The 25,561-nt window shown below is 44.4% G+C and overlaps 1 protein-coding gene across 2 annotated transcripts in view; it reads right to left on the bottom strand.

The window, feature by feature from the left end:
* Window positions 1-25,561, bottom strand: part of LOC120042472 (E3 ubiquitin-protein ligase RBBP6-like) — a 39,570-nt gene that overhangs the window by 9,204 nt on the left and 4,805 nt on the right. For both annotated transcript variants that reach the window (XM_038987303.1, XM_038987304.1), the window contains exons 4-12: window positions 21,279-21,320; window positions 20,901-20,989; window positions 14,815-14,911; window positions 13,000-13,136; window positions 12,395-12,504; window positions 12,091-12,153; window positions 1,091-1,194; window positions 240-883; window positions 66-132 (exon numbers count right to left, since the gene is read on the bottom strand). In XM_038987303.1, coding sequence (XP_038843231.1) covers window positions 66-132; window positions 240-883; window positions 1,091-1,194; window positions 12,091-12,153; window positions 12,395-12,504; window positions 13,000-13,136; window positions 14,815-14,911; window positions 20,901-20,989; window positions 21,279-21,320 — 1,353 coding nt within the window. The remainder of the gene's footprint in view (window positions 1-65; window positions 133-239; window positions 884-1,090; window positions 1,195-12,090; window positions 12,154-12,394; window positions 12,505-12,999; window positions 13,137-14,814; window positions 14,912-20,900; window positions 20,990-21,278; window positions 21,321-25,561) is intronic.

Below are 25,561 nucleotides of genomic sequence, written 5' to 3'. Positions count from 1 at the left end.
AGGCTATGACAGGTCATAAGAGCCTTATGTAGCCTCTAAGACAACTAGTAGCAGATGTGTCTCACCTGAGGTCCGCTGTCGGCTGATCTGATTGGTGGCTCTGATATCATGTAAGGCCCCGCCTCCATCTCACTGAGAGAGAAAAAACCCCACCAATGAATCAGTGAGTTAATCAAATCAGTCAATTATCAACGGTTGAGACGTGTATCTGTGTGGCGTCCGTAGTCACGGCAACTCACCCTGGCGGCGGCGGCTCGTTGTGATTGGCCAAGTGCCGTGGCTCCGCCCGGTGTGGTTCTGGCGTGGGGTCAGGAGAGATTGACACCTCAGGCGGTCCAATCGGTGGGGTCTGAATGGGCAGGCTTTGTGTCAGGGTGACAGGAGGAGTGAGGGAGGCTGGGGGGCGAGAGGTGTTAACCAACAGGGGGTCCTGCTGGCGAGCGTTGGCCGATAAGGGGTCCTGCTGGCGAGCGTTGGCCAATAGGGGGTCCTGCTGGCGAGCGTTGGCCAATAGGGGGTCCTGCTGGCGAGCGTTGGCCAATAGGGGGTCCTGCTGGCGAGCGTTGGCCAATAGGGGGTCCTGCTGGCGAGCGTTGGCCAATAGGGGGTCCTGCTGGCGAGCGTTGGCCAATAGGGGGTCCTGCTGGCGAGCGTTGGCCAATAGGGGGTCCTGCTGGCGAGCGCTGGCCAATAGGGGGTCCTGCTGGCGAGCGCTGGCCAATAGGGGGTCCTGCTGGCGACTGTTGGCCAATAGGGGGTCCTGCTGGCGTGAGCCGAGGGTTCTGAATGGCTGAGGCCGTGCTGGGGGCGGGGCAGACTGCTGCAGGGTTTTGTTTCGTGCTGGTTTGGTGTAACCAGATTCATTCTTAAAGTTATTCACTGCCTGAGGGGAGAGAGAGAGACCGAGAGAGGGGAGAGAGAGACAGACAGAGAGACAAAAAGAGGGGAGAGAGAGACCGAGAGAGGGGGGAGAGAGATTTTGAATAAATAAATAAAACTATAATGTGTATATGAGTGTAGTTTAATTACTGACCGACCGACTGTGTGTGTGTGTAGTTTGTCTTAATGTGCGCATCTCTGTGATGTGTACCTGTCGTAGGAACTTGTTAGCGATGAGAGCGTCAGGTGAGACATCAGACTGTTTGCAGGTGAAACAGGTGTGCTCCTCTGAGTCCAGCAGACTGGTCCTGATACCTAGAGGTTAAAAGGTCATACAAAAAGGTTAGAGGTCAGGGGTGAAACAAATACAGAACTGTTACTTGAGACAATAAGGACCCACCTCCCGTTAGCTTTCATGAATCTGCATTTCCAAAACACAGATTAAATCATCTGCATTTTATATTGAAAGGAAACAATATTGTGTTACTTCAGGGGACTAGTTCACCATCACACTAAATAAATGTTGTATTGCTTCAGGGGACTAGTTCACCATCACACTAAATAAATATTGTGTTACTTCAGGGGACTAGTTCACCATCACACTAAATACATGTTGTGTTACTTCAGGGGACTAGTTCACCATCACACTAAATAAATGTTGTGTTACTACAGGGGACTAGTTCACCATCACACTAAATAAATGTGTTACTTCAGGGGACTAGTTCACCATCACACTAAATACATGTTGTGTTACTTCAGGGGACTAGTTCACCATCACACTAAATACATGTTGTGTTACTACAGGGGACTAGTTCACCATCACACTAAATAAATGTTGTGTTACTTCAGGGGACTAGTTCACCATCACACTAAATACATGTTGTGTTCCTTCAGGGGACTAGTTCACCATCACACTAAATAAATGTTGTGTTGCTTCAGGGGACTAGTTCACCATCACACTAAATAAATGTTGTATTACTTCAGGGGACTAGTTCACCATTACACTAAATACATGTTGTGTTACTTCAGGGGACTAGTTCACCATCACACTAAATACATGTTGTGTTGCTTCAGGGGACTAGTTCACCATCACACTAAATACATGTTGTGTTACTTCAGTAGAGTGATCAGGGGACTAGTTCACCATCACACTAAATAAATGTTGTATTACTTCAGGGGACTAGTTCACCATCACACTAAATACATGTTGTGTTACTTCAGGGGACTAGTTCACCATCACACTAAATAAATGTTGTGTTACTTCAGTAGAGTGATCAGGGGACTAGTTCACCATCACACTAAATACATGTTGTATTACTTCAGGGGACTAGTTCACCATCACACTAAATACATGTTGTGTTACTTCAGGGGACTAGTTCACCATCACACTAAATACATGTTGTGTTACTTCAGGGGACTAGTTCACCATCACACTAAATACATGTTGTGTTACTTCAGGGGACTAGTTCACCATCACACTAAATACATGTTGTGTTGCTTCAGGGGACTAGTTCACCATCACACTAAATACATGTGTGTTACTTCAGGGGACTAGTTCACCATCACACTAAATACATGTTGTGTTCCTTCAGGGGACTAGTTCACCATCACACTAAATAAATGTGTTACTTCAGGGGACTAGTTCACCATCACACTAAATAAATGTTGTGTTCCTTCAGGGGACTAGTTCACCATCACACTAAATACATGTTGTGTTGCTTCAGGGGACTAGTTCACCATCACACTAAATACATGTTGTGTTACTTCAGGGGACTAGTTCACCATCACACTAAATAAATGTGTATTACTTCAGGGGACTAGTTCACCATCACACTAAATAAATGTTGTATTACTTCAGGGGACTAGTTCACCATCACACTAAATACATGTTGTGTTACTTCAGGGGACTAGTTCACCATCACACTAAATACATGTTGTGTTACTTCAGGGGACTAGTTCACCATCACACTAAATACATGTTGTGTTACTTCAGGGGACTAGTTCACCATCACACTAAATACATGTTGTGTTACTTCAGGGGACTAGTTCACCATCACACTAAATACATGTTGTGTTGCTTCAGGGGACTAGTTCACCATCACACTAAATACATGTGTGTTACTTCAGGGGACTAGTTCACCATCACACTAAATACATGTTGTGTTACTTCAGGGGACTAGTTCACCATCACACTAAATAAATGTGTTACTTCAGGGGACTAGTTCACCATCACACTAAATACATGTTGTGTTCCTTCAGGGGACTAGTTCACCATCACACTAAATAAATGTGTTACTTCAGGGGACTAGTTCACCATCACACTAAATAAATGTTGTGTTCCTTCAGGGGACTAGTTCACCATCACACTAAATACATGTTGTGTTACTTCAGGGGACTAGTTCACCATCACACTAAATACATGTGTGTTACTTCAGGGGACTAGTTCACCATCACACTAAATACATGTTGTGTTACTTCAGGGGACTAGTTCACCATCACACTAAATAAATGTGTTACTTCAGGGGACTAGTTCACCATCACACTAAATACATGTTGTGTTCCTTCAGGGGACTAGTTCACCATCACACTAAATAAATGTGTTACTTCAGGGGACTAGTTCACCATCACACTAAATAAATGTTGTGTTCCTTCAGGGGACTAGTTCACCATCACACTAAATACATGTTGTGTTCCTTCAGGGGACTAGTTCACCATCACACTAAATAAATGTGTTACTTCAGGGGACTAGTTCACCATCACACTAAATAAATGTTGTGTTCCTTCAGGGGACTAGTTCACCATCACACTAAATAAATGTTGTATTACTTCAGGGGACTAGTTCACCATCACACTAAATAAATGTTGTATTACTTCAGGGGACTAGTTCACCATCACACTAAATACATGTTGTATTACTTCAGGGGACTAGTTCACCATCACACTAAATAAATGTTGTGTTACTTCAGGGGACTAGTTCACCATCACACTAAATACATGTTGTGTTGCTTCAGGGGACTAGTTCACCATCACACTAAATAAATGTTGTGTTGCTTCAGGGGACTAGTTCACCATCACATTAAATAAATGTTGTGTTACTTCAGGGGACTAGTTCACCATCACACTAAATACATGTTGTGTTCCTTCAGGGGACTAGTTCACCATCACACTAAATAAATGTTGTGTTACTTCAGGGGACTAGTTCACCATCACACTAAATACATGTTGTGTTGCTTCAGGGGACTAGTTCACCATCACACTAAATAAATGTTGTGTTGCTTCAGGGGACTAGTTCACCATCACACTAAATAAATGTTGTATTACTTCAGGGGACTAGTTCACCATTACACTAAATACATGTTGTGTTACTTCAGGGGACTAGTTCACCATCACACTAAATACATGTTGTGTTGCTTCAGGGGACTAGTTCACCATCACACTAAATACATGTTGTGTTACTTCAGGGGACTAGTTCACCATCACACTAAATAAATGTTGTGTTCCTTCAGGGGACTAGTTCACCATCACACTAAATAAATGTTGTGTTCCTTCAGGGGACTAGTTCACCATCACACTAAATAAATGTTGTATTACTTCAGGGGACTAGTTCACCATCACACTAAATACATGTGTTACTTCAGGGGACTAGTTCACCATCACACTAAATAAATGTTGTGTTACTTCAGGGGACTAGTTCACCATCACACTAAATACATGTTGTGTTACTTCAGGGGACTAGTTCACCATCACACTAAATACATGTGTTACTTCAGGGGACTAGTTCACCATCACACTAAATAAATGTTGTGTTACTTCAGGGGACTAGTTCACCATCACACTAAATACATGTTGTATTACTTCAGGGGACTAGTTCACCATCACACTAAATAAATGTTGTGTTCCTTCAGGGGACTAGTTCACCATCACACTAAATACATGTTGTGTTCCTTCAGGGGACTAGTTCACCATCACACTAAATACATGTTGTGTTCCTTCAGGGGACTAGTTCACCATCACACTAAATACATGTTGTGATGCTTCAGGGGACTAGTTCACCATCACACTAAATAAATGTGTTACTTCAGGGGACTAGTTCACCATCACACTAAATACATGTTGTGTTGCTTCAGGGGACTAGTTCACCATCACACTAAATAAATGTTGTGTTCCTTCAGGGGACTAGTTCACCATCACACTAAATACATGTTGTGTTACTTCAGGGGACTAGTTCACCATCACACTAAATACATGTTGTGTTACTTCAGGGGACTAGTTCACCATCACACTAAATACATGTTGTGTTACTTCAGGGGACTAGTTCACCATCACACTAAATAAATGTTGTGTTCCTTCAGGGGACTAGTTCACCATCACACTAAATACATGTTGTGTTCCTTCAGGGGACTAGTTCACCATCACACTAAATACATGTTGTGATGCTTCAGGGGACTAGTTCACCATCACACTAAATACATGTTGTGTTACTTCAGGGGACTAGTTCACCATCACACTAAATACATGTGTTACTTCAGGGGACTAGTTCACCATCACACTAAATACATGTTGTGTTCCTTCAGGGGACTAGTTCACCATCACACTAAATACATGTTGTGTTACTTCAGGGGACTAGTTCACCATCACACTAAATACATGTGTGTTACTTCAGGGGACTAGTTCACCATCACACTAAATACATGTTGTGTTCCTTCAGGGGACTAGTTCACCATCACACTAAATAAATGTTGTGTTACTTCAGGGGACTAGTTCACCATCACACTAAATACATGTTGTGTTCCTTCAGGGGACTAGTTCACCATCACACTAAATAAATGTTGTGTTACTTCAGTAGAGTGATCAGGGGACTAGTTCACCATCACACTAAATAAATGTGTTACTTCAGGGGACTAGTTCACCATCACACTAAATACATGTTGTGTTCCTTCAGGGGACTAGTTCACCATCACACTAAATAAATGTTGTGTTGCTTCAGGGGACTAGTTCACCATCACACTAAATAAATGTTGTGTTGCTTCAGGGGACTAGTTCACCATCACACTAAATAAATGTGTTACTTCAGGGGACTAGTTCACCATCACACTAAATAAATGTTGTGTTCCTTCAGTAGAGTGATCAGGGGACTAGTTCACCATCACACTAAATACATGTGTTACTTCAGGGGACTAGTTCACCATCACACTAAATACATGTTGTGATGCTTCAGGGGACTAGTTCACCATCACACTAAATACATGTTGTATTACTTCAGTAGAGTGATCAGGGACTAGTTCACCATCACACTAAATACATGTTGTATTACTTCAGTAGAGTGATCAGGGGACTAGTTCACCATCACACTAAATACATGTGTTACTTCAGGGGACTAGTTCACCATCACACTAAATACATGTTGTGATGCTTCAGGGGACTAGTTCACCATCACACTAAATACATGTTGTATTACTTCAGTAGAGTGATCAGGGACTAGTTCACCATCACACTAAATAAATGTTGTGATGCTTCAGGGGACTAGTTCACCATCACACTAAATACATGTTGTATTACTTCAGTAGAGTGATCAGGGACTAGTTCACCATCACACTAAATACATGTTGTATTACTTCAGTAGAGTGATCAGGGGACTAGTTCACCATCACACTAAATACATGTTGTATTACTTCAGTAGAGTGATCAGGGGACTAGTTCACCATCACACTAAATACATGTTGTATTACTTCAGTAGAGTGATCAGGGGACTAGTTCACCATCACACTAAATACATGTTGTATTACTTCAGTAGAGTGATCAGGGGACTAGTTCACCATCACACTAAATAAATGTTGTATTACTTCAGTAGAGTGATCAGGGGACTAGTTCACCATCACACTAAATAAATGTTGTATTACTTCAGTAGAGTGATCAGGGGACTAGTTCACCATCACACTAAATAAATGTTGTATTACTTCAGTAGAGTGATCAGGGGACTAGTTCACCATCACACTAAATAAATGTTGTATTACTTCAGTAGAGTGATCAGGGGACTAGTTCACCATCACACTAAATAAATGTTGTATTACTTCAGTAGAGTGATCAGGGGACTAGTTCACCATCACACTAAATACATGTTGTATTACTTCAGTAGAGTGATCAGGGGACTAGTTCACCATCACACTAAATAAATGTTGTATTACTTCAGTAGAGTGATCAGGGACTAGTTCACCATCACACTAAATACATGTTGTATTACTTCAGTAGAGTGATCAGGGGACTAGTTCACCATCACACTAAATACATGTTGTATTACTTCAGTAGAGTGATCAGGGGACTAGTTCACCATCACACTAAATACATGTTGTATTACTTCAGTAGAGTGATCAGGGGACTAGTTCACCATCACACTAAATACATGTTGTATTACTTCAGTAGAGTGATCAGGGGACTAGTTCACCATCACACTAAATACATGTTGTATTACTTCAGTAGAGTGATCAGGGGACTAGTTCACCATCACACTAAATAAATGTTGTATTACTTCAGTAGAGTGATCAGGGGACTAGTTCACCATCACACTAAATACATGTTGTATTACTTCAGTAGAGTGATCAGGGACTAGTTCACCATCACACTAAATACATGTTGTATTACTTCAGTAGAGTGATCAGGGGACTAGTTCACCATCACACTAAATACATGTTGTATTACTTCAGTAGAGTGATCAGGGGACTAGTTCATCAATAAAAATGTTATCGTTGAAAAAGGGCAGAATTCTGACCAAAATATAACCTAGGGACGGGAAATGCCATGGACCTCACGATACTTATGTTAAGTTCATGTTTTAAGTATCCCTATACTCCTGTTATTACGGGGCTATCACGGAGTCAAGAGTGCGCATGCGCTGGAAGTCTGTTCGTTGTTGGACCTAGCCTGGAGTGTAATGGCTACCTTGTAGTGTGTTCATATAGTAGAGTAAACTTTGTTAAACTGGAACCTTGTCGTTGTGTCATTTCGAGTTAACATTGGTAGCAGACGATGGCTTCTAACTACAACGTGCCACCTCGCTTCGACGAGAAGAGGTCGTACGAAAGTTGGAAAAATGAACTGGGAATCTGGACACGCGTTACTAATCTGGACGCGAAAAAGCAAGCACTTGCGGTGGTATTATCGCTCGAGGGAAGAGCGAGAGATACAGCACTGGAGATATCCGTTGAGGATTTGAACAAGGATGACGGTATGGGAACTTTGATCACAGCACTGGATTCTGTATTTCTTAAAGAAGAGAAAGACCGTGCCTACGAGGCATATTCAAACTTTGACAGTGTTACGAGAGATATTTCGGTTGCAATGGCGGACTACATCATTGATTTCGAACAGAGGTACAATAGAATGCGCAAGTACGACATGGTTCTCCCAGATGCAGTGTTAGGGTTCAAGTTGCTAGACACTGCTTGTCTAGATGGTAGGGAGAAACAGTTGGCGTTGACTGCTTGTACTGTGCTGACTTTTGCATCTATGAAGTCGGCACTAAAAAGAATATTTGGTGAAAAGACGTCTGTCGCGCCAATAACAGATGGAATGCAAGTGAGTGACGCAGCATATTACACCGAGCAGCACAGAAAAGGCGCCAAAAAGTCACGTTCTCAAGATAACCAGAAGAGGGCGCCATTTCCCGGCACAAATCCACTGGACACATATGGAAGGAGATCGAAATGTGCTATTTGTCAAAGCACTTACCATTGGGTTAAAGACTGTCCTCATAAAAATGAACAAGTTAAACTAACAGAGGAAAATGTAAACACAGAGATAGAGCAGTGTAACATTACACTGTTTTCAAATGAATCTGCTTCTGATACTGAGATTTTTATAGTTGAATCCTTAGGATCTGCTGTGATTGATACTGCATGTACACGGACAGTGTGTGGTGCAAAATGGCTTGATAGCTATGTCAGTGAACTAAATATGAAGGAAGTACAAAATATGATTGACACACCAAGCAACAGAGCTTTCAAATTTGGAGACGGGAGAATTGTCCATTCTACCAAGAGAGTTAAGATACCAGCAAAAATTGGTCAGACTAAGTGTCACATTGAAACAGAGGTGGTCCCTACAGATATCCCCTTACTATTAAGCAAAGCTTCCCTCAAGAAGGCAGAGGCTGTACTAGACATAAAAAATGACAAGGCAGTGATGTTTAAACAACCAGTGACTCTTGAACTTACTACCTCAGGCCACTATTGTGTAAACATTTTAGACAAAGACATCACACAGTGTCCATGCAAAAATGAGATTCTGACTGACACAGAGCACATGAAGATTCTGACAGTCACAGAGAACATGAGCACTAAAGAAAAACACAAAGTATTGTTAAAGCTTTACAAACAGTTTGGACATGATACAGTTAACAGACTTCAAAAGTTACTCAGCAGTTCAGGGAATAATGATGATGAGAAGTACGAGTCTGGAGACAAAGTGTACTACAAACGAGTTGACTGTCAAGAGTGGAAAGGACCGGGAGTAGTCATTGGTCAAGATGGTGTGGTGATATTTGTGAGGCACGGAGGCATGATTGTCAGGGTGCATCACTCAAGATTGCGGAAAGTAAATGATCAACAAGATAGAGGGGCTGTTGCTGAGAATCAGTCTCCTAATGAAAATGACAAAAAGGACACAGTAACAGACACAAACCTACCAGATGTCGCATCCAATGATATGGACACCGAAACTGACATAGGAAATGGAGCAGAGACCTTCAACCATGCCACAGGTAATACTGTTGAGCGTTCAAATGAGGAAAACATTCAACAGCCACATGTGTTAAGAGAACATGGTTGTTCCAATCTGAAAACTGGACAACCTGTTAAATACACGGACAGAGAAAGTGGTATTCCACATACAGCAACCGTCATTGGACGAGCAGGAAAAGCAAAACACAAGAACTGGTACAACTTGCAGTACTCTGAACCAGCTACACTTTCTGGTACAACAGGGTCAGCTGACCTGCCACTTGTAGATAATATCAGAATTGAACCAATGGAAAATCGAGAAAAACAGAATGACATTCAAAATGATGATGTACTTGAAACAAAGGACGTGTCATTTGACTCAGCTAAGCTAGATGAGCTCAGTAATTGGAGGAAAAATGGAGTGTTTGAGGAAGTCAAAGACATTGGCCAAAAGTGCGTCTCAACAAGGTGGGTGTGTACCCTTAAAGAATCCTTAACTGGAATAGTGCCCAAAGCACGTCTAGTGGCTAGAGTTTTTGAGGAGCTGGCTGCTAAAGAACTCCCAAAAGACTCACCGACATGGGCCTCAGAGTCACTCAGATTGCTGATGTCAGTGATCTGCCAGAAAAAATGGAAACTTAATTCCATAGACATCAAATCTGGATTTTTGCAGGGAACAGAGCTGTCAAGGGACATTCACATCCGACCTCCGCCCGAAGCTAAAAGTGAAGGAACACTGTGGAAACTAAAAAAGTGTGTGTATGGACTGGCAGATGGATCACTCTACTGGTACAACAAAGTCAAGGCAACAATGCTGAATACAGGTGGAAAAATGTCACAAGTGGATCCTGCAGTCTTCTATTGGCTTGATCAAGACTGCAATGTGACTGGAGTACTTGCCTGTCATGTTGATGACTTTATCTGGGGTGGCTCACAGACCTTTGCTTCAACTGTGATTCCACACCTCAAAGCTGTTTTCTAGGTTGGCCGTGAGGAGCATGATCATTTTTGTTATGTTGGCATAGAGTTTATTACAGTTGATGGAAAAATACTGATGCAACAGGAGAGCTATATCAAGAATCTTCAACCTATCCACATGGATTCTTCAAGAGCCGTACAAAGGAATTCCCCTCTGTGGAATTGAAGCTGGTCAATTGAGGTCAAAGATGGGACAAATTTTATGGGCTGCGAGACAGAGTAGACCTGGTTTGATGGTTGCAACTTGGCATCTAACACAAAACACGCCACTGTACAAACCATTCATGAGGCAAACAAAGTTGTTCGTAAACTGGAATCACAACAAGTGACGTTAAAGTTTCAGCATGTTGGAAAAGATGACTCTTTGAAACTAGTTGTCTTCAGTGATGCTTCGCTAGGTTATCACTGGTGGGACAAAACGGCACTTCCTACCTGTAGTTTGTGTCACTGACAACTACTCATTAGTTGATGCTGTGAAGTCAACCAAGTCTGTCACAGAGAAAAGACTTTGAGATTAGCAGCATCAAGGAACTTATTCAAGCACAGAGAATCCAGCGGATTCTGTGGTCGACCACAAAGGAACAGCTTGCTGACTGTCTGACTAAAAAGGGAGCATCCGGTCTTGTGCTCCTACAGGCTCTCGCTCCTACAGGCTCTCAGTAATGGAAAGTGGCAGCCTGTAACACAACCCATTTGTAATGGGAATCTTGAATAATACTTGGACCTTTAATTATGTTGTTGATGTTTTATTTGTCTTTAAAGAAAAGGGGGAGATTGTTAAGTTCATGTTTTAAGTATCCCTATACTCCTGTTATTACGGGGCTATCACGGAGTCAAGAGTGCGCATGCGCTGGAAGTCTGTTCGTTGTTGGACCTAGCCTGGAGTGTAATGGCTACCTTATAGTGTGTTCATATAGTAGAGTAAACTTTGTTAAACTGGAACCTTGTCGTTGTGTCATTTCGAGTTAACACTTAGGCGCCGATACGATGTGTTTTGCGATTCAATACTGTGATTTTATTGCAATTTTCGATGTTCCAGACATATTGCTCACCACATGTCCGCTGCTAACGATACAGGAAGATCAGAGGTAGTTTCACAAAGACAATGTTAACTAGCATTAGCTCAATGACTGGAAGTCTACAGGAACAGCATCTGTTCATCCCACTCTGGGGAAGTGGGGCCCCGGGTCACCGGTTAGTCTGGGGGGGCCCTGGCTCACCGGTTAGTCTGGGGCGGGGGGGCCCTGGCTCACCGGTTAGTCTGGGGGGCGCCCTGGCTCACCGGTTAGTCTGGGGGGGGCCCTGGCTCACCGGTTAGTCTGGGGGTGGGGGGGGCCTGGCTCACCGGTTAGTCTGGGGGCGGGGGGGGCCTGGCTCACCGGTTAGTCTGGGGGCGGGGGGGGGCCTGGCTCACCGGTTAGTCTGGGGGCGGGGGGGGCCTGGCTCACCGGTTAGTCTGGGGGCAGGGGGGGGGGGGGGGCTGGGCAAGAAATGTTTGAAAAGTCCTGTGTTAACTCACAGTCGTCGCAGTAGGAGTTGCCACAGCAGGGTATGACCACAGCGTCAGTCATCAGGTCGTTACCTGGAACAGATTAGAAGACAAAGTGATTCAAAGATGCGTTTCAAATACATTTTAACAACAAATCGCTGCTCAGATATAATTTTTTGGTGTTTTGACAAAAGATTTCCTAGTTAAATCAAACCAATAAACAAATTGTATAATTAAATGTCATAATAATAATAATGATAATAATAATAATAATAATAATGATAATAATAATAATAATGATAATAATAATAATAATGATAATAATAATAATTACAGATGGGGCAGAGCAGCTCATCGGGGATTGGATCAGCCTCATCTTCAGACGATGACGCTTCACGAGGAACAAAGGGGGGACGTTCCTTCTTACCCAGAGCATAGGCCTCCCTGCAACACATTATATTATCTATACTCTCTCCTTCCTACCCAGAACACAAAAACACAAAATGAGCAGAGGTAGAGAATGAGCGAGACACAGAGAGAGAGAGAGACAGAGAGAGACACACAGAGAGAGAGAGAGAGAGAGAGAGAAAGAGAGAGACACAGAGAGAGAGACACAGAGAGAGAGACACAGAGAGAGAGACACAGAGAGAGAGACACAGAGAGAGAGACACAGAGAGAGAGACACAGAGAGAGAGACACAGAGAGAGAGAAAGAGAGAGAGAGAGAGAGAGAGAGAGAGAGAGGGAGAGAGACAGACAGACAGAGAGAGAGACAGACAGAGAGAGAAAGAGAGACACAGAGAGAGAGACACAGAGAGAGAGAGAAAGAGAGAGAGACACAGAGAGAGGGAGAGAGACAGAGAGAGGGAGAGAGAGACAGACAGAGAGAGGGAGAAAGAGAGAGAGAGACAGAGACACAGAGAGAGCGTGTGGTACGTACGCGTCTATAGCAGGAATAGCATATTCTCCAGTGCTGGTCAACATGGCTCCTTTAGTTCCTGGTTCAGCCTTCACCATAAAGCTCTGAGGGATCCCCTTACTGGTCCTGACTGGCTTAGGGGCCTCTATACTCTTATCCTGCAACACAGATACCATATGTCATGTTATGTAGTGATCCCCTTACCGGTCCTGACTGGCTTAGGGGCCTCTATACTCTTATCCTACAACACAGATACCATATGTCATGTTATGTAGTGTATATGTAGTGATCCCCTTACTAGGAGCCTCTATACTCTTATCCTGCAACACAGATACCATATGTTATGTAGTGTATATGTAGTGATCCCCTTACCGGTCCTGACTGGCTTAGGAGCCTCTATACTCTTATCCTACAACACAGATACCATATGTCATGTTATGTAGTGTATATGTAGTGATCCCCTTACTGGTCCTGACTGGCTTAGGAGCCTCTATACTCTTATCCTGCAACACAGATACCATATGTCATGTTATGTAGTGTATATGTAGTGATCCCCTTACTGGTCATGACTGGCTTAGGAGCCTCTATACTCTTATCCTACAACACAGATACCATATGTCATGTTATTTAGTGTATATGTAGTGATCCCCTTACCGGTCCTGACTGGCTTAGGAGCCTCTATACTCTTATCCTACAACACAGATACCATATGTCATGTTATGTAGTGTATATGTAGTGATCCCCTTACTGGTCCTGACTGGCTTAGGAGCCTCTATACTCTTATCCTACAACACAGCATGTAGGGTTAAACCACGTTGTGTTATGTAGTGTTATGTAGTGTATATGTAGTGTTATGTAGTGTCGTACCATCTGCATGGGGCAGTGTTTGATGTAGTGTCCGTTCTTGCCACAGCGATAGCAGGTGTAGTGTATATGTAGTGAATACTGACCGGACAGTTTATTAGGTACACCACCCAGTTGATGAAAATGGTTGGCTCCTACAGACAGTGAGTCACGTGGCTGTGGCTTGTTATATAAAGCAGACAGGCATCAAGGCATTCAGTTACTGTTGTATTGAACGTTAGAAATGGGAGAAACCAGTGACCTAAGCGACTTTGAGCGTGGTATGATCGTTGGTGACGGGAGCGCCGGTTTCCAGTATCTCAGAAACGGCTGCCCTCCTGGGCTTGTCACACACGACAGTGTCTAGGCTTTACTGAGAACGGTGCGACAAACACAAAACATCCAGTTAGCGGCAGTCCGGTGGGTGAAAACAGCTCGTTGATGAGAGGTGGAAGGTGAATGGCAATAATCGTGTCAGGATTTGGGGTAAGCAGCATCAGTCCATGGCCCCATCCTGCCTGGTGTCGACGGTACAGGCTGGTGGCAGAGTCAGGATTTAGGGTAAGCAGCATCAGTCCATGGACCCATCCTGCCTGGTGTCGACGGTACAGGCTGGTGGCAGAGTCAGGATTTGGGGTAAGCAGCATCAGTCCATGGACCCATCCTGCCTGGTGTCGACGGTACAGGCTGATGGTGGTGGTGTACCGTCGTCCAATCTGCAGCAACTGCATGATGCCATCTCGTCAGCACGGACCGACATCCCTGTGGAACGTTTCCGACTTGAAGAAGCTATACACCGAAGAATTTAGGCCATTCTGGAGGCAAAAAGGGGGGGGGGGGGGGGGTCCGTCCCGGTACTAGATGGGACGTGTACCTAATAAACTGGCCGGTGAATTTATATGTAGTGTCGTACCATCTGCATGGGGCAGTGTTTGATGTAGTGTCCGTTCTTGCCACAGCGATAGCAGGTGTAGTGTATATGTAGTGTCGTACCATCTGCATGGGGCAGTGTTTGATGTAGTGTCCGTTCTTGCCACAGCGATAGCAGGTGTAGTGTGCAGGAGGCGGTCCGATGGCCTTCTTAGAGTAACTAGAGGGGAGAGACACAGAAAAGGTAGAGTCAGTGAGCACCAAGTAGACCGCAATACCGGGTCGACTCCCAAACAACTAAAGAGCGTTGAAGCGTGAGGCTAAACTTGTCCCCGTTTTGGTCCCGTAGCTACCACATTGAAGCATGAAGCGTCCCCGTACACAGAAACTCTGTGACAGAGAGCATCAACTTGTCCCCGTTTTGGTCCCGTAGCTACCACATTGAAGCATGAAGCGTCCCCGTACACAGAAACTCTGTGACAGAGAGCATCAACTTGTCCCCGTTTTGGTCCCGTAGCTACCACATTGAAGCATGAAGCGTACCCGTACACAGAAACTCTGTGACAGAGAGCATCAACTTGCATCACCCATCATCTGCGGTTCATCCTGCCGCTGAGTCTCAGTTTAAACATTAAACTACAGTTCACTAAAACAGCAGAGGTGTGGAGTCCACACTCGAGTCTGACTCCAGTCACAAATAAAACAACTTGAGACTCTACTTTGACATGAGACTGAAGACTAGAATTTCTGGCCAGGTTTTGTAACATTTTGTCACATTTTCTGGCACGGAGTCTCCTTTGATCACGCAGCCAGACACAGTAAAGCTCGTGCAAAAAAAAAAAAGAACAAAAGACAGGCCCTAGAATACTTATGTAAATGTGATCTTTCAGACTAATTGTTTATACATTTGGAAACATATCGAAAAACGTGTTATGGCTTTGTCATTATGGGGTATTGTGATGTCATTATGGGGTATTGTGATGTCATTATGGGGTATTGTGTGTAGATTGTTGAGGGGGGGGGGATAATGTAATCCATTTTAAAATAAGGCTGTAATGTAACAAAATGTGGATCAAGTCAAGGTGGGGGGGGGGGGGGTTGTCTGAATACTTTCGAATGAATAATATATCGTTAGATGGTTCTTCAGTTTTAATTAAAAAGCCATATGGAGACCTTGGGACTATACAGATCTATTTGGAGTTGAAGACATTGTATTTATAGATTTTATTTTTATTCGTGACTTGAATAAAACGTGTGATCCGCCAGATGCCAGAGAATGCTACGAGTGCATTGCCCCCCAACTGTAAAGTTTGGTGGAGGAGGAATAATGGTCTGGGGGTGTTTTTCATGTTTCGGGCCCCTTAGTTGCAGTGAAGGGAAATCTTAATGCTACAGCATACATGACATTCTAGATGATTCTGTGCTTCCAACTTTTTTTGGCAACAGTTTGAGGAAGGCCCTTTCCTGTTTCAGCATGACAACTCCCCCCGCGCACAAAGCGAGGTCCATACAGAAATGGTTTATCGAGATCGGTGTGGAAGAACTTGAATGGCTTGCACAGAGCCCTGACTTCAACCGCATCAAACAAGTTTGGGATGAATTGGAACGCTGACTGCGAGCCAGGCCTAATCACCCAACATCAGTTCCCGACCTAACTAATGCCCTTGTGGCTGAATAGAAGCAAGTCCCTGCAGCGATGTTCCAACATCTAGTGGAAAGCCTTCCCAGAAGAGTGGAGGCTGTTAGAGCAGTAAAGGGGGGACCAACTCCATATTAATGCCCATGATTTTGGAATGAGATTGTCATGTAGTGTATATACAGTTGAAGTCGGAAGTTTACATACACCTTAGCTAAATACATTTAAGCTCAGTTTCACAATTCCTGACATTTAATCCTAGTAAAAAATCCCTCTCTTAGGTCAGTTAAGAATCACCACTTTATTTTATGAATGTTAAATGTCAGAATAATAGCTGAGAATTATTTATTTCAGCTTTTATTTCTTTCATCGCATTCTCAGTGGGTCAGAAGTTTACATACATTCAATTAGTATTTGGTAGCATTGCCTTTAAATTGTTTAACTTGGGTCAAACGTTTCAGGTAGCCTTCAACAAGTGTTCCACAATAATTCGGGTGAATTTTGGCCCATTCCTCCTGACAGAGCTGGTGTAACCGAGTCAGGTTTGTAGGTCCTCCTTGCTCGCACATGCTTTTTCAGTTCTGCCCACATATTTTCTATAGGGTTGAGGTCAGGGCTTTGTGATGGCCACTCCAATACCTTGACTGTTGTCCTTAAGTCATTTTGCCACAACTTTGGAAGTATGCTTGATGTCATTGTCCACTTGGAAGACCCATTTGCGACCAAGCTTTAACTTTCTGACTGATGTCTTCAGATGTTGCTTCAATATATCCACATCATTTTCCTGCCTCACGATGCCATCTTTTTTGTGAAGTGCACCAGTCGCTCCTGCAGCAAAGCTGCCACTCCCGTGCTTCACGGTTGGGATGGTGTTCTTCGGCTTGCAAGCCTCCCCCTTTTTCTTCCAAACATAACGATGGTTATTATGGCCAAACAGTTCTATTTTTGTTGTTTCATCAGACCAGAGGACATTCTCCAAAAAGTACAATCTTTGTCCCCATGTGCAGTTGCAAACTGTAGCCTGGCTTTTTTATGGCGGTTTTGGAGCAGTGGCTTCTTCCTTGCTGAGCAGCCTTTCAGGTTATGTAGATATAGGACTCGTTTTCCTAGGGCTCAGGTCGGAGGACCTGAGCCCTAGGACCATACGTCGGGACTACCGGGCGTGGTGACTCCTTGCTGTCCCCAGTCCGCCTGGCCTTGCTGCTATTCCAGTTTCAACTGTTCTGCCTGCGGTTATGGAACCGCCACCTGTCCCAGACCTGTTGTTTTTCAACTCTTAATGATCGACTATGAAAAGCCAACTGAAAATTATTCATGATTATTATTTGACCATGCTTGTCACTTATGAACATTTTTGAACATCTTGGCATAGTTCTGTTATAATCTCCACCCGGCACAGCCAGAAGAGGACTGGCCACCCCTCATAGCCTGGTTCCTCTCTAGGTTTCTTCCTAGGTTTTGGCCTTTCTAGGGAGTTTTTCCTAGCCACCGTGCTTCTACACCTGCATTACTAGCTGTTTGGGGTTTTAGGCTGGGTTTCTGTACAGCACTTCGAGATATTAGCTGATGTACGAAGGGCTATATAAAATAAACTTGATTGATTGATGGTTTTACTGTGGATATAGATACTTTTGTACCCGTTTCCTCCAGCATCTTCACAAGGTCCTTTGTTGTTGTTCTGGGATTGATTTGCACTTTTCACAACAAAGCACCTTTATTTAACCAGGTAGGCTAGTTGAGAACAAGTTCTCATTTGCAACTGCGACCTGGCCAAGATAAAGCAAAGCAGTGCGACACAAACAACAGAGTTACACATGGAATAAACAAACATGCAGTCATACAATAGAAAAAGTCTATATACAGCGTATGAAAATGAGGTACGATAAGGGAGGTAAGGCAATAAAAATGCCATAGTGGCGAAATAATTACGATATAACAATTAAACACTGGAGTGATAGATGTGCAGAAGATGAGTGTGCAAGTAGAGATACTGGGGTGCAAATGAGCAAAATAAATACAGTATGGGGATGAGGTAGTTGGATGGGCTATTTACAGATGGGCTATGTACAGGTTCAGTGATCTGTATGCTGTTCTGACAGCTGGTGCTTAAAGTTAGTGAGGGAGATATGAGTCTCCAACTTCAGTGATTTTTACAGTTCGTTCCAGTCATTGGCAGCAGAGAACTGGAAGGAAAGGCGGCCAAAGGAGGAATTGGCTTTGGGGGTGACCGGTGAGATATACCTGCTGGAGCGCGTGCTACGGGTGGGTGTTGCTATGGTGACCAGTGAGCTGAGATAAGGCGGGGCTTTACCTAGCAAAGACTTATAGATGACCTGGAGCCAGTGGGTTTGGCGACGGATATGAAGCGAGGGCCAGCCAACGCGAGCATACAGGTCGCAGTGGTGGGTAGTATATGGGGCTTTGGTGACAAAACAGATGGCACTGTGATAGACTGCATCCAATTTGTTGAGTAGTGTGTTGGAGGCTACTTTGTAAATGACATTGCCGAAGTCAAGGATCGGTAGGATAGTCAGTTTTACGAGGGTATGTTTGGCAGCATGAGTGAAGGATGTTTGTTGCGAAATAGGAAGCCGATTCTAGATTTAATTTTGGATTGGAGATGCTTAATGTTGACTCTGGAAGGAGAATTTACAGTCTAACCAGACACCTAGGTATTTGTAGTTGTCCACATGTTCTAAGTCAGAACCGTCCAGAGTAGTGATGCTGGACGGGCGGGCAGGTGTGGGCAGCGATCGGTTGAAGAGCATGCATTTAGTTTTACTTGCATTTAAGAGCAGTTGGAGGCCACGGAAGGAGAGTTGTATGGCATTGAAGCTCGTCTGGAGGTTTGTAAACACAGTGTCCACAGAAGGGCCAGATGTATACAAAATGGTGTCGTCTGCATAGGTGGATCAAAAAAATCACCAGCAGCAAGAGCTAGGAGACAGAACGTGTTTCCTTCCTGAGCGGTATGACGGCTGCGTGGTCCCATGGTGTTTATACTTGCGTAGTATTGTTTGTACAGATAAACGTGGTACCTTCAGGCGTTTGGAAATTGCTCCCAAGGATGAACCAGATTTGAACCAATTTTTTTTATTTTATATCTGAGGTCTTGGCTGATTTTTTTGATTTTCCCATGATGTCAAGCAAAGAGGTATATACACAGGTACACTTACAATTGACTCAAATGTCAATTAGCCTATCAGAAGCTTCTAAAGCCATGACATAATTTTCTGGAATTTTCCAAGCTGTTTAAAGGCAGTCAACTTAGTGTATGTAAACTTCTGACCCACTGGAATTGTGATACAGTGAATTAGAAGAGAAATAATCTGTCAAACAATTGTTGGAAGACGTACTTGTGTCATGCACAAAGTAGATGTCCTAACCGACTTGCCAAAAATATAGTTTGTTAACAAGAAATTTGTGGAGTGGTTGAAAAACGAGTTTTAATGACTCCAACCTAAGTGTATGTAAATTTCCGACTTCAACTGTATGTACATCTTTATGAGCTGGATTGCCTGTCTTTGCAATTAGTTTATTTCAGTTTGCTCTCGTTAGCATATTTAGCTAGCAGCCTCCATGGAAATTCTCTATCAGTTGTACTAATTTTGTTAGCATTCTGGTAATAGACACCCAATGGGCTTTTTGTTGTATTTTCAGAACTAAGACATTAATACTGTAAATCCTCTGGGATGAGAAGGGGACGACGCGATCACGTGGATACCGCCCAACCCTACTGTAAATCCTCTGGGATGAGAAGGACGGCATGACGACGTGATGACGTGGATACCGCCCAACCCTACTGTAAATCCTCTGGGATGAGAAGGACGACGTGGTCACGTGGATACCGCCCAACCCTACTGTAAATCCTCTGGGATGAGAAGGACGGCATGATGACGTGATGACGTGGATACCGCCCAACCCTACTGTAAATCCTCTGGGATGAGAAGGACGGCGTGGTCACGTGGATACCGCCCAACCCTACTGTAAATCCTCTGGGATGAGAAGGACGGCATGACGACGTGACGACTTGGATACCGCCCAACCCTACTGTAAATCCTCTGGGATGAGAAGGACGGCATGACGACGTGATGACGTGGATACCGCCCAACCCTACTGTAAATCCTCTGGGATGAGAAGGACGACGTGGTCACGTGGATACCGCCCAACCCTACTGTAAATCCTCTGGGATGAGAAGGACGGCATGATGACGTGATGACGTGGATACCGCCCAACCCTACTGTAAATCCTCTGGGATGAGAAGGACGGCGTGGTCACGTGGATACCGCCCAACCCTACTGTAAATCCTCTGGGATGAGAAGGACGGCATGACGACGTGATGACGTGGATACCGCCCAACCCTACTGTAAATCCCCTGGGATGAGAAGGACGGCATGATGACGTGACGACTTGGATACCGCCCAACCCTACTGTAAATCCTCTGGGATGAGAAGGACGGCATGACGACGTGATGACGTGGATACCGCCCAACCCTACTGTAAATCCTCTGGGATGAGAAGGACGACGTGATCGCGTGGATACCGCCCAACCCTACTGTGTGTATTACACTCACTGTATGGGGTCATATTCACTGTTGGACTGGGACATCATGGCTCTGATCTTGTCATCCTCTGATGCATTGGCCTCCGCTAGGTTGGCAGTCTGAAGAGAAAGGGAGGAGCATGGGCGAGAGGAATGAGGAGAGGGAGGAGCATGGGCGAGAGGAATGAGGAGAGGGAGGAGCATGGGCGAGAGGAATGAGGAGAGGGAGGAGAATGGGCGAAAGGAATGAGGAGAGAAGAGGGATGAGGAGTGGAGTTAGAGGATGACAAGGAGTTGTAAGGTGAAAATCAATTTACATTTTAATTCATGCCCCGAATTAAATGAGTTGAAATTAAATGAACCCCAACCTGATTCCCAAAGACCAAACACACACAGAGAGAGACAGTACCTTAGAGAGCTGGGCCAGGGAGACGGACGGTGACGAGTCGGTCTGAAGGAGAAGAGCAACATTAAGACAGAACAGAGTCAAGGTGGACATCACCACCTGTCTGCCTGGGAGCAGACACGGACTCAATCTAGAGATGGACATGGCTTCCCCCGTCTCCTTCTGAAAAGACATTGGGAGGAGAAGATACCATCCACCTGTCTTTTGAGGAGGAGGCAGGAGATAGGAGGTGAGGAATCAAGGACACACAGTAGATTGATCAACCCATTCCATAGCCAGAGAGGCAGATCACATACATCCAGTCAACTCACTACTACAGTGTGACAGTTACACCAATGTTGTAGGGTCAAGTTTCCCCCCCCCTAAAACACTGATCTGGGCTCAGTTCTTCATTTCCACACGAATGGTTATGGTAAGGATCAGTGGCATGGGAAACTGATCCTAGATCTGTACCCAGGGGACGAACGCAGCAGAGCCGTCCTTCTCCTCCAATACGACGTGAGGAGGAACCGCAAAACATTGAGATTCACACAGGAACTGATGCTGGGGGGGGGGGGGTACATTGGTATTACAGCCTGGCTAGCTACACCAGTAGTAGTAGTAGTTGGTACTACAGCCTGGCTAGCTACACCAGTAGTAGTAGTAGTTGGTACTACAGCCTGGCTAGCTACACCAGTAGTAGTAGTAGTTGGTACTACAGCCTGGCTAGCTACACCAGTAGTAGTAGGTACTACAGCCTGGCTAGCTACACCAGTAGTAGTAGTAGTTGGTACTACAGCCTGGCTAGCTACACCAGTAGTAGTAGTAGTTGGTACTATAGCCTGGCTAGCTACACCAGTAGTAGTAGTAGTTGGTACTATAGCCTGGCTAGCTACACCAGTAGTAGTAGTTGGTACTATAGCCTGGCTAGCTACACCAGTAGTAGTAGTTGGTACTATAGCCTGGCTAGCTACACCAGTAGTAGTAGTTGGTACTATAGCCTGGCTAGCTACACCAGTAGTAGTAGTTGGTACTATAGCCTGGCTAGCTACACCAGTAGTAGTAGTTGGTACTATAGCCTGGCTAGCTACACCAGTAGTAGTAGTTGGTACTATAGCCTGGCTAGCTACACCAGTAGTAGTAGTTGGTACTATAGCCTGGCTAGCTACACCAGTAGTAGTAGTTGGTACTATAGCCTGGCTAGCTACACCAGTAGTAGTAGTTGGTACTATAGCCTGGCTAGCTACACCAGTAGTAGTAGTTGGTACTATAGCCTGGCTAGCTACACCAGTAGTAGTAGTTGGTACTATAGCCTGGCTAGCTACACCAGTAGTAGTAGTTGGTACTATAGCCTGGCTAGCTACACCAGTAGTAGTAGTTGGTACTACAGCCTGGCTAGCTACACCAGTAGTAGTAGTTGGTACTACAGCCTGGCTAGCTACACCAGTAGTAGTAGTTGGTACTACAGCCTGGCTAGCTACACCAGTAGTAGTAGTTGGTACTACAGCCTAGCTAGCTACACCAGTAGTAGTAGTTGGTACTACAGCCTAGCTAGCTACACCAGTAGTAGTAGTTGGTACTACAGCCTGGCTAGCTACACCAGTAGTAGTAGTTGGTACTACAGCCTGGCTAGCTACACCAGTAGTAGTAGGTACTACAGCCTGGCTAGCTACACCAGTAGTAGTAGGTACTACAGCCTGGCTAGCTACACCAGTAGTAGTAGGTACTACAGCCTGGCTAGCTACACCAGTACTAGTAGGTACTACAGCCTGGCTAGCTACACCAGTACTAGTAGGTACTACAGCCTGGCTAGCTACACCAGTAGTAGTAGGTACTACAGCCTGGCTAGCTACACCAGTAGTAGTAGGTACTACAGCCTGGCTAGCTACACCAGTAGTAGTAGGTACTACAGCCTGGCTAGCTACACCAGTAGTAGTAGGTACTACAGCCTGGCTAGCTACACCAGTAGTAGTTGGTACTACAGCCTGGCTAGCTACACTAGTAGTAGTTGGTACTACAGCCTGGCTAGCTACACCAGTAGTAGTAGTTGGTACTATAGCCTGGCTAGCTACACCAGTAGTAGTAGTAGTTGGTACTACAGCCTGGCTAGCTACACCAGTAGTAGTAGTTGGTACTACAGCCTGGCTAGCTACACCAGTAGTAGGTACTACAGGATGGCTCGCTACATCAGTAGTAGTAGTTGGCATTATAGCCTCGCTAGCTACATTAATAGTAGGTATTACAGCTGAGTTAGCTACACCAGTAGTAGTAGTTGGCACTACAGCCTGGCTAGCTACACCAGTAGTAGTAGTTGGTATTACAGCCTGGCTAGTAAAGGGTCACATTAGAAGTAGGTATTACAGCTGAGTTAGCTACACCAGTAGTAATAGGTATTACAGCCTGGCTAGCAACATCACTAATGGTAGTAGTAGGTGGTATTTACAGCTGCGCTAGCTACATTGGTTGCAGTAGTTGGTATTACTACCTAGACCAGCCTAGCTTGTTTACTAATACTACTACTGGTGTAGCTAGTAGTAGTTGGTACCTCAGCCTGGCTAGCTACACCAGTAGTAGTAGTTGGTACTACAGCCTGGCTAGCTACACCAGTAGTAGTAGTTGGTACTACAGCCTGGCTAGCTACACCAGTAGTAGGTACTACAGGATGGCTCGCTACATCAGTAGTAGTAGTTGGCATTATAGCCTCGCTAGCTACATTAATAGTAGGTATTACAGCTGAGTTAGCTACACCAGTAGTAGTAGTTGGCACTACAGCCTGGCTAGCTACACCAGTAGTAGTAGTTGGTATTACAGCCTGGCTAGTAAAGGGTCACATTAGAAGTAGGTATTACAGCTGAGTTAGCTACACCAGTAGTAGTAGTTGGTATTACAGCCTGGCTAGTAAAGGGTCACATTAGAAGTAGGTATTACAGCTGAGTTAGCTACACCAGTAGTAATAGGTATTACAGCCTGGCTAGCAACATCACTAATGGTAGTAGTAGGTGGTATTTACAGCTGCGCTAGCTACATTGGTTGCAGTAGTTGGTATTACTACCTAGACCAGCCTAGCTTGTTTACTAATACTACTACTGGTGTAGCTAGTAGTAGTAGTTGGTGTTACAGCCAGGCTAGCTACACTAGTAGTAGTAATAATAGCTGTTGTTGTGGCCCTTTACTACACTATGGGCTAACAGGATTAAGTCCAAAACTAGGCAACAGACTATATGGGCTAACAGGATTAAGTCCAGAGCTAGGCAACAGACTATGAGCTAACAGGTTTAAATTCAGAGCTAGGCAACAGACTATATGGGCTAACAGGATTAAGTCCAGAGCTAGGCAACAGACTATGGGCTAACAGGATTAAGTCCAGAGCTAGGCAACAGACTATGGGCTAACAGGATTAAGTCCAGAGCTAGGCAACAGACTATGGGCTAACAGGATTAAATTCAGAGCTAGGCAACAGATTATATGGGCTAACAGGATTAAGTCCAGAGCTAGGCAACAGACTATGGGCTAACAGGATTAAGTCCAGAGCTAGGCAACAGACTATGGGCTAACAGGATTAAGTCCAGAGCTAGGCAACAGACTATGGGCTAACAGGATTAAGTCCAGAGCTAGGCAACAGACTATGGGCTAACAGGATTAAGTCCAGAGCTAGGCAACAGACTATGGGCTAACAGGATTAAATTCAGAGCTAGGCCGGTCTAGGTAACAGACTATGAAGTAAACAGGATTAAATTCAGAGCTAGGCTGGTCTAGGTAACAGACTGAGCTAACAGGATTAAATTCAGAGCTAGGCCGGTCTAGGTAACAGACTGAGCTAACAGGATTAAATTCAGAGCTAGGATGGTCTAGGTAACAGACTGAGCTAACAGGATTAAATTCAGAGCTAGGCAACAGACTATGGGCTAACAGGATTAAGTCCAGAGCTAGGCAACAGACTATGGGCTAACAGGATTAAATTCAGAGCTAGGCCGGTCTAGGTAACAGACTATGAAGTAAACAGGATTAAATTCAGAGCTAGGCTGGTCTAGGTAACAGACTGAGCTAACAGGATTAAATTCAGAGCTAGGCCGGTCTAGGTAACAGACTGAGCTAACAGGATTAAATTCAGAGCTAGGATGGTCTAGGTAACAGACTGAGCTAACAGGATTAAATTCAGAGCTAGGCAACAGACTATGGGCTAACAGGATTAAGTCCAGAGCTAGGCAACAGACTATGGGCTAACAGGATTAAATTCAGAGCTAGGCCGGTCTAGGTAACAGACTATGAAGTAAACAGGATTAAATTCAGAGCTAGGCTGGTCTAGG

The sequence above is a fragment of the Salvelinus namaycush genome, unplaced genomic scaffold (assembly GCF_016432855.1).
Source record: "Salvelinus namaycush isolate Seneca unplaced genomic scaffold, SaNama_1.0 Scaffold696, whole genome shotgun sequence".
Lineage (NCBI taxonomy): Eukaryota > Metazoa > Chordata > Actinopteri > Salmoniformes > Salmonidae > Salvelinus > Salvelinus namaycush.
This window is presented reverse-complemented; position numbering and strand designations above follow the sequence as displayed.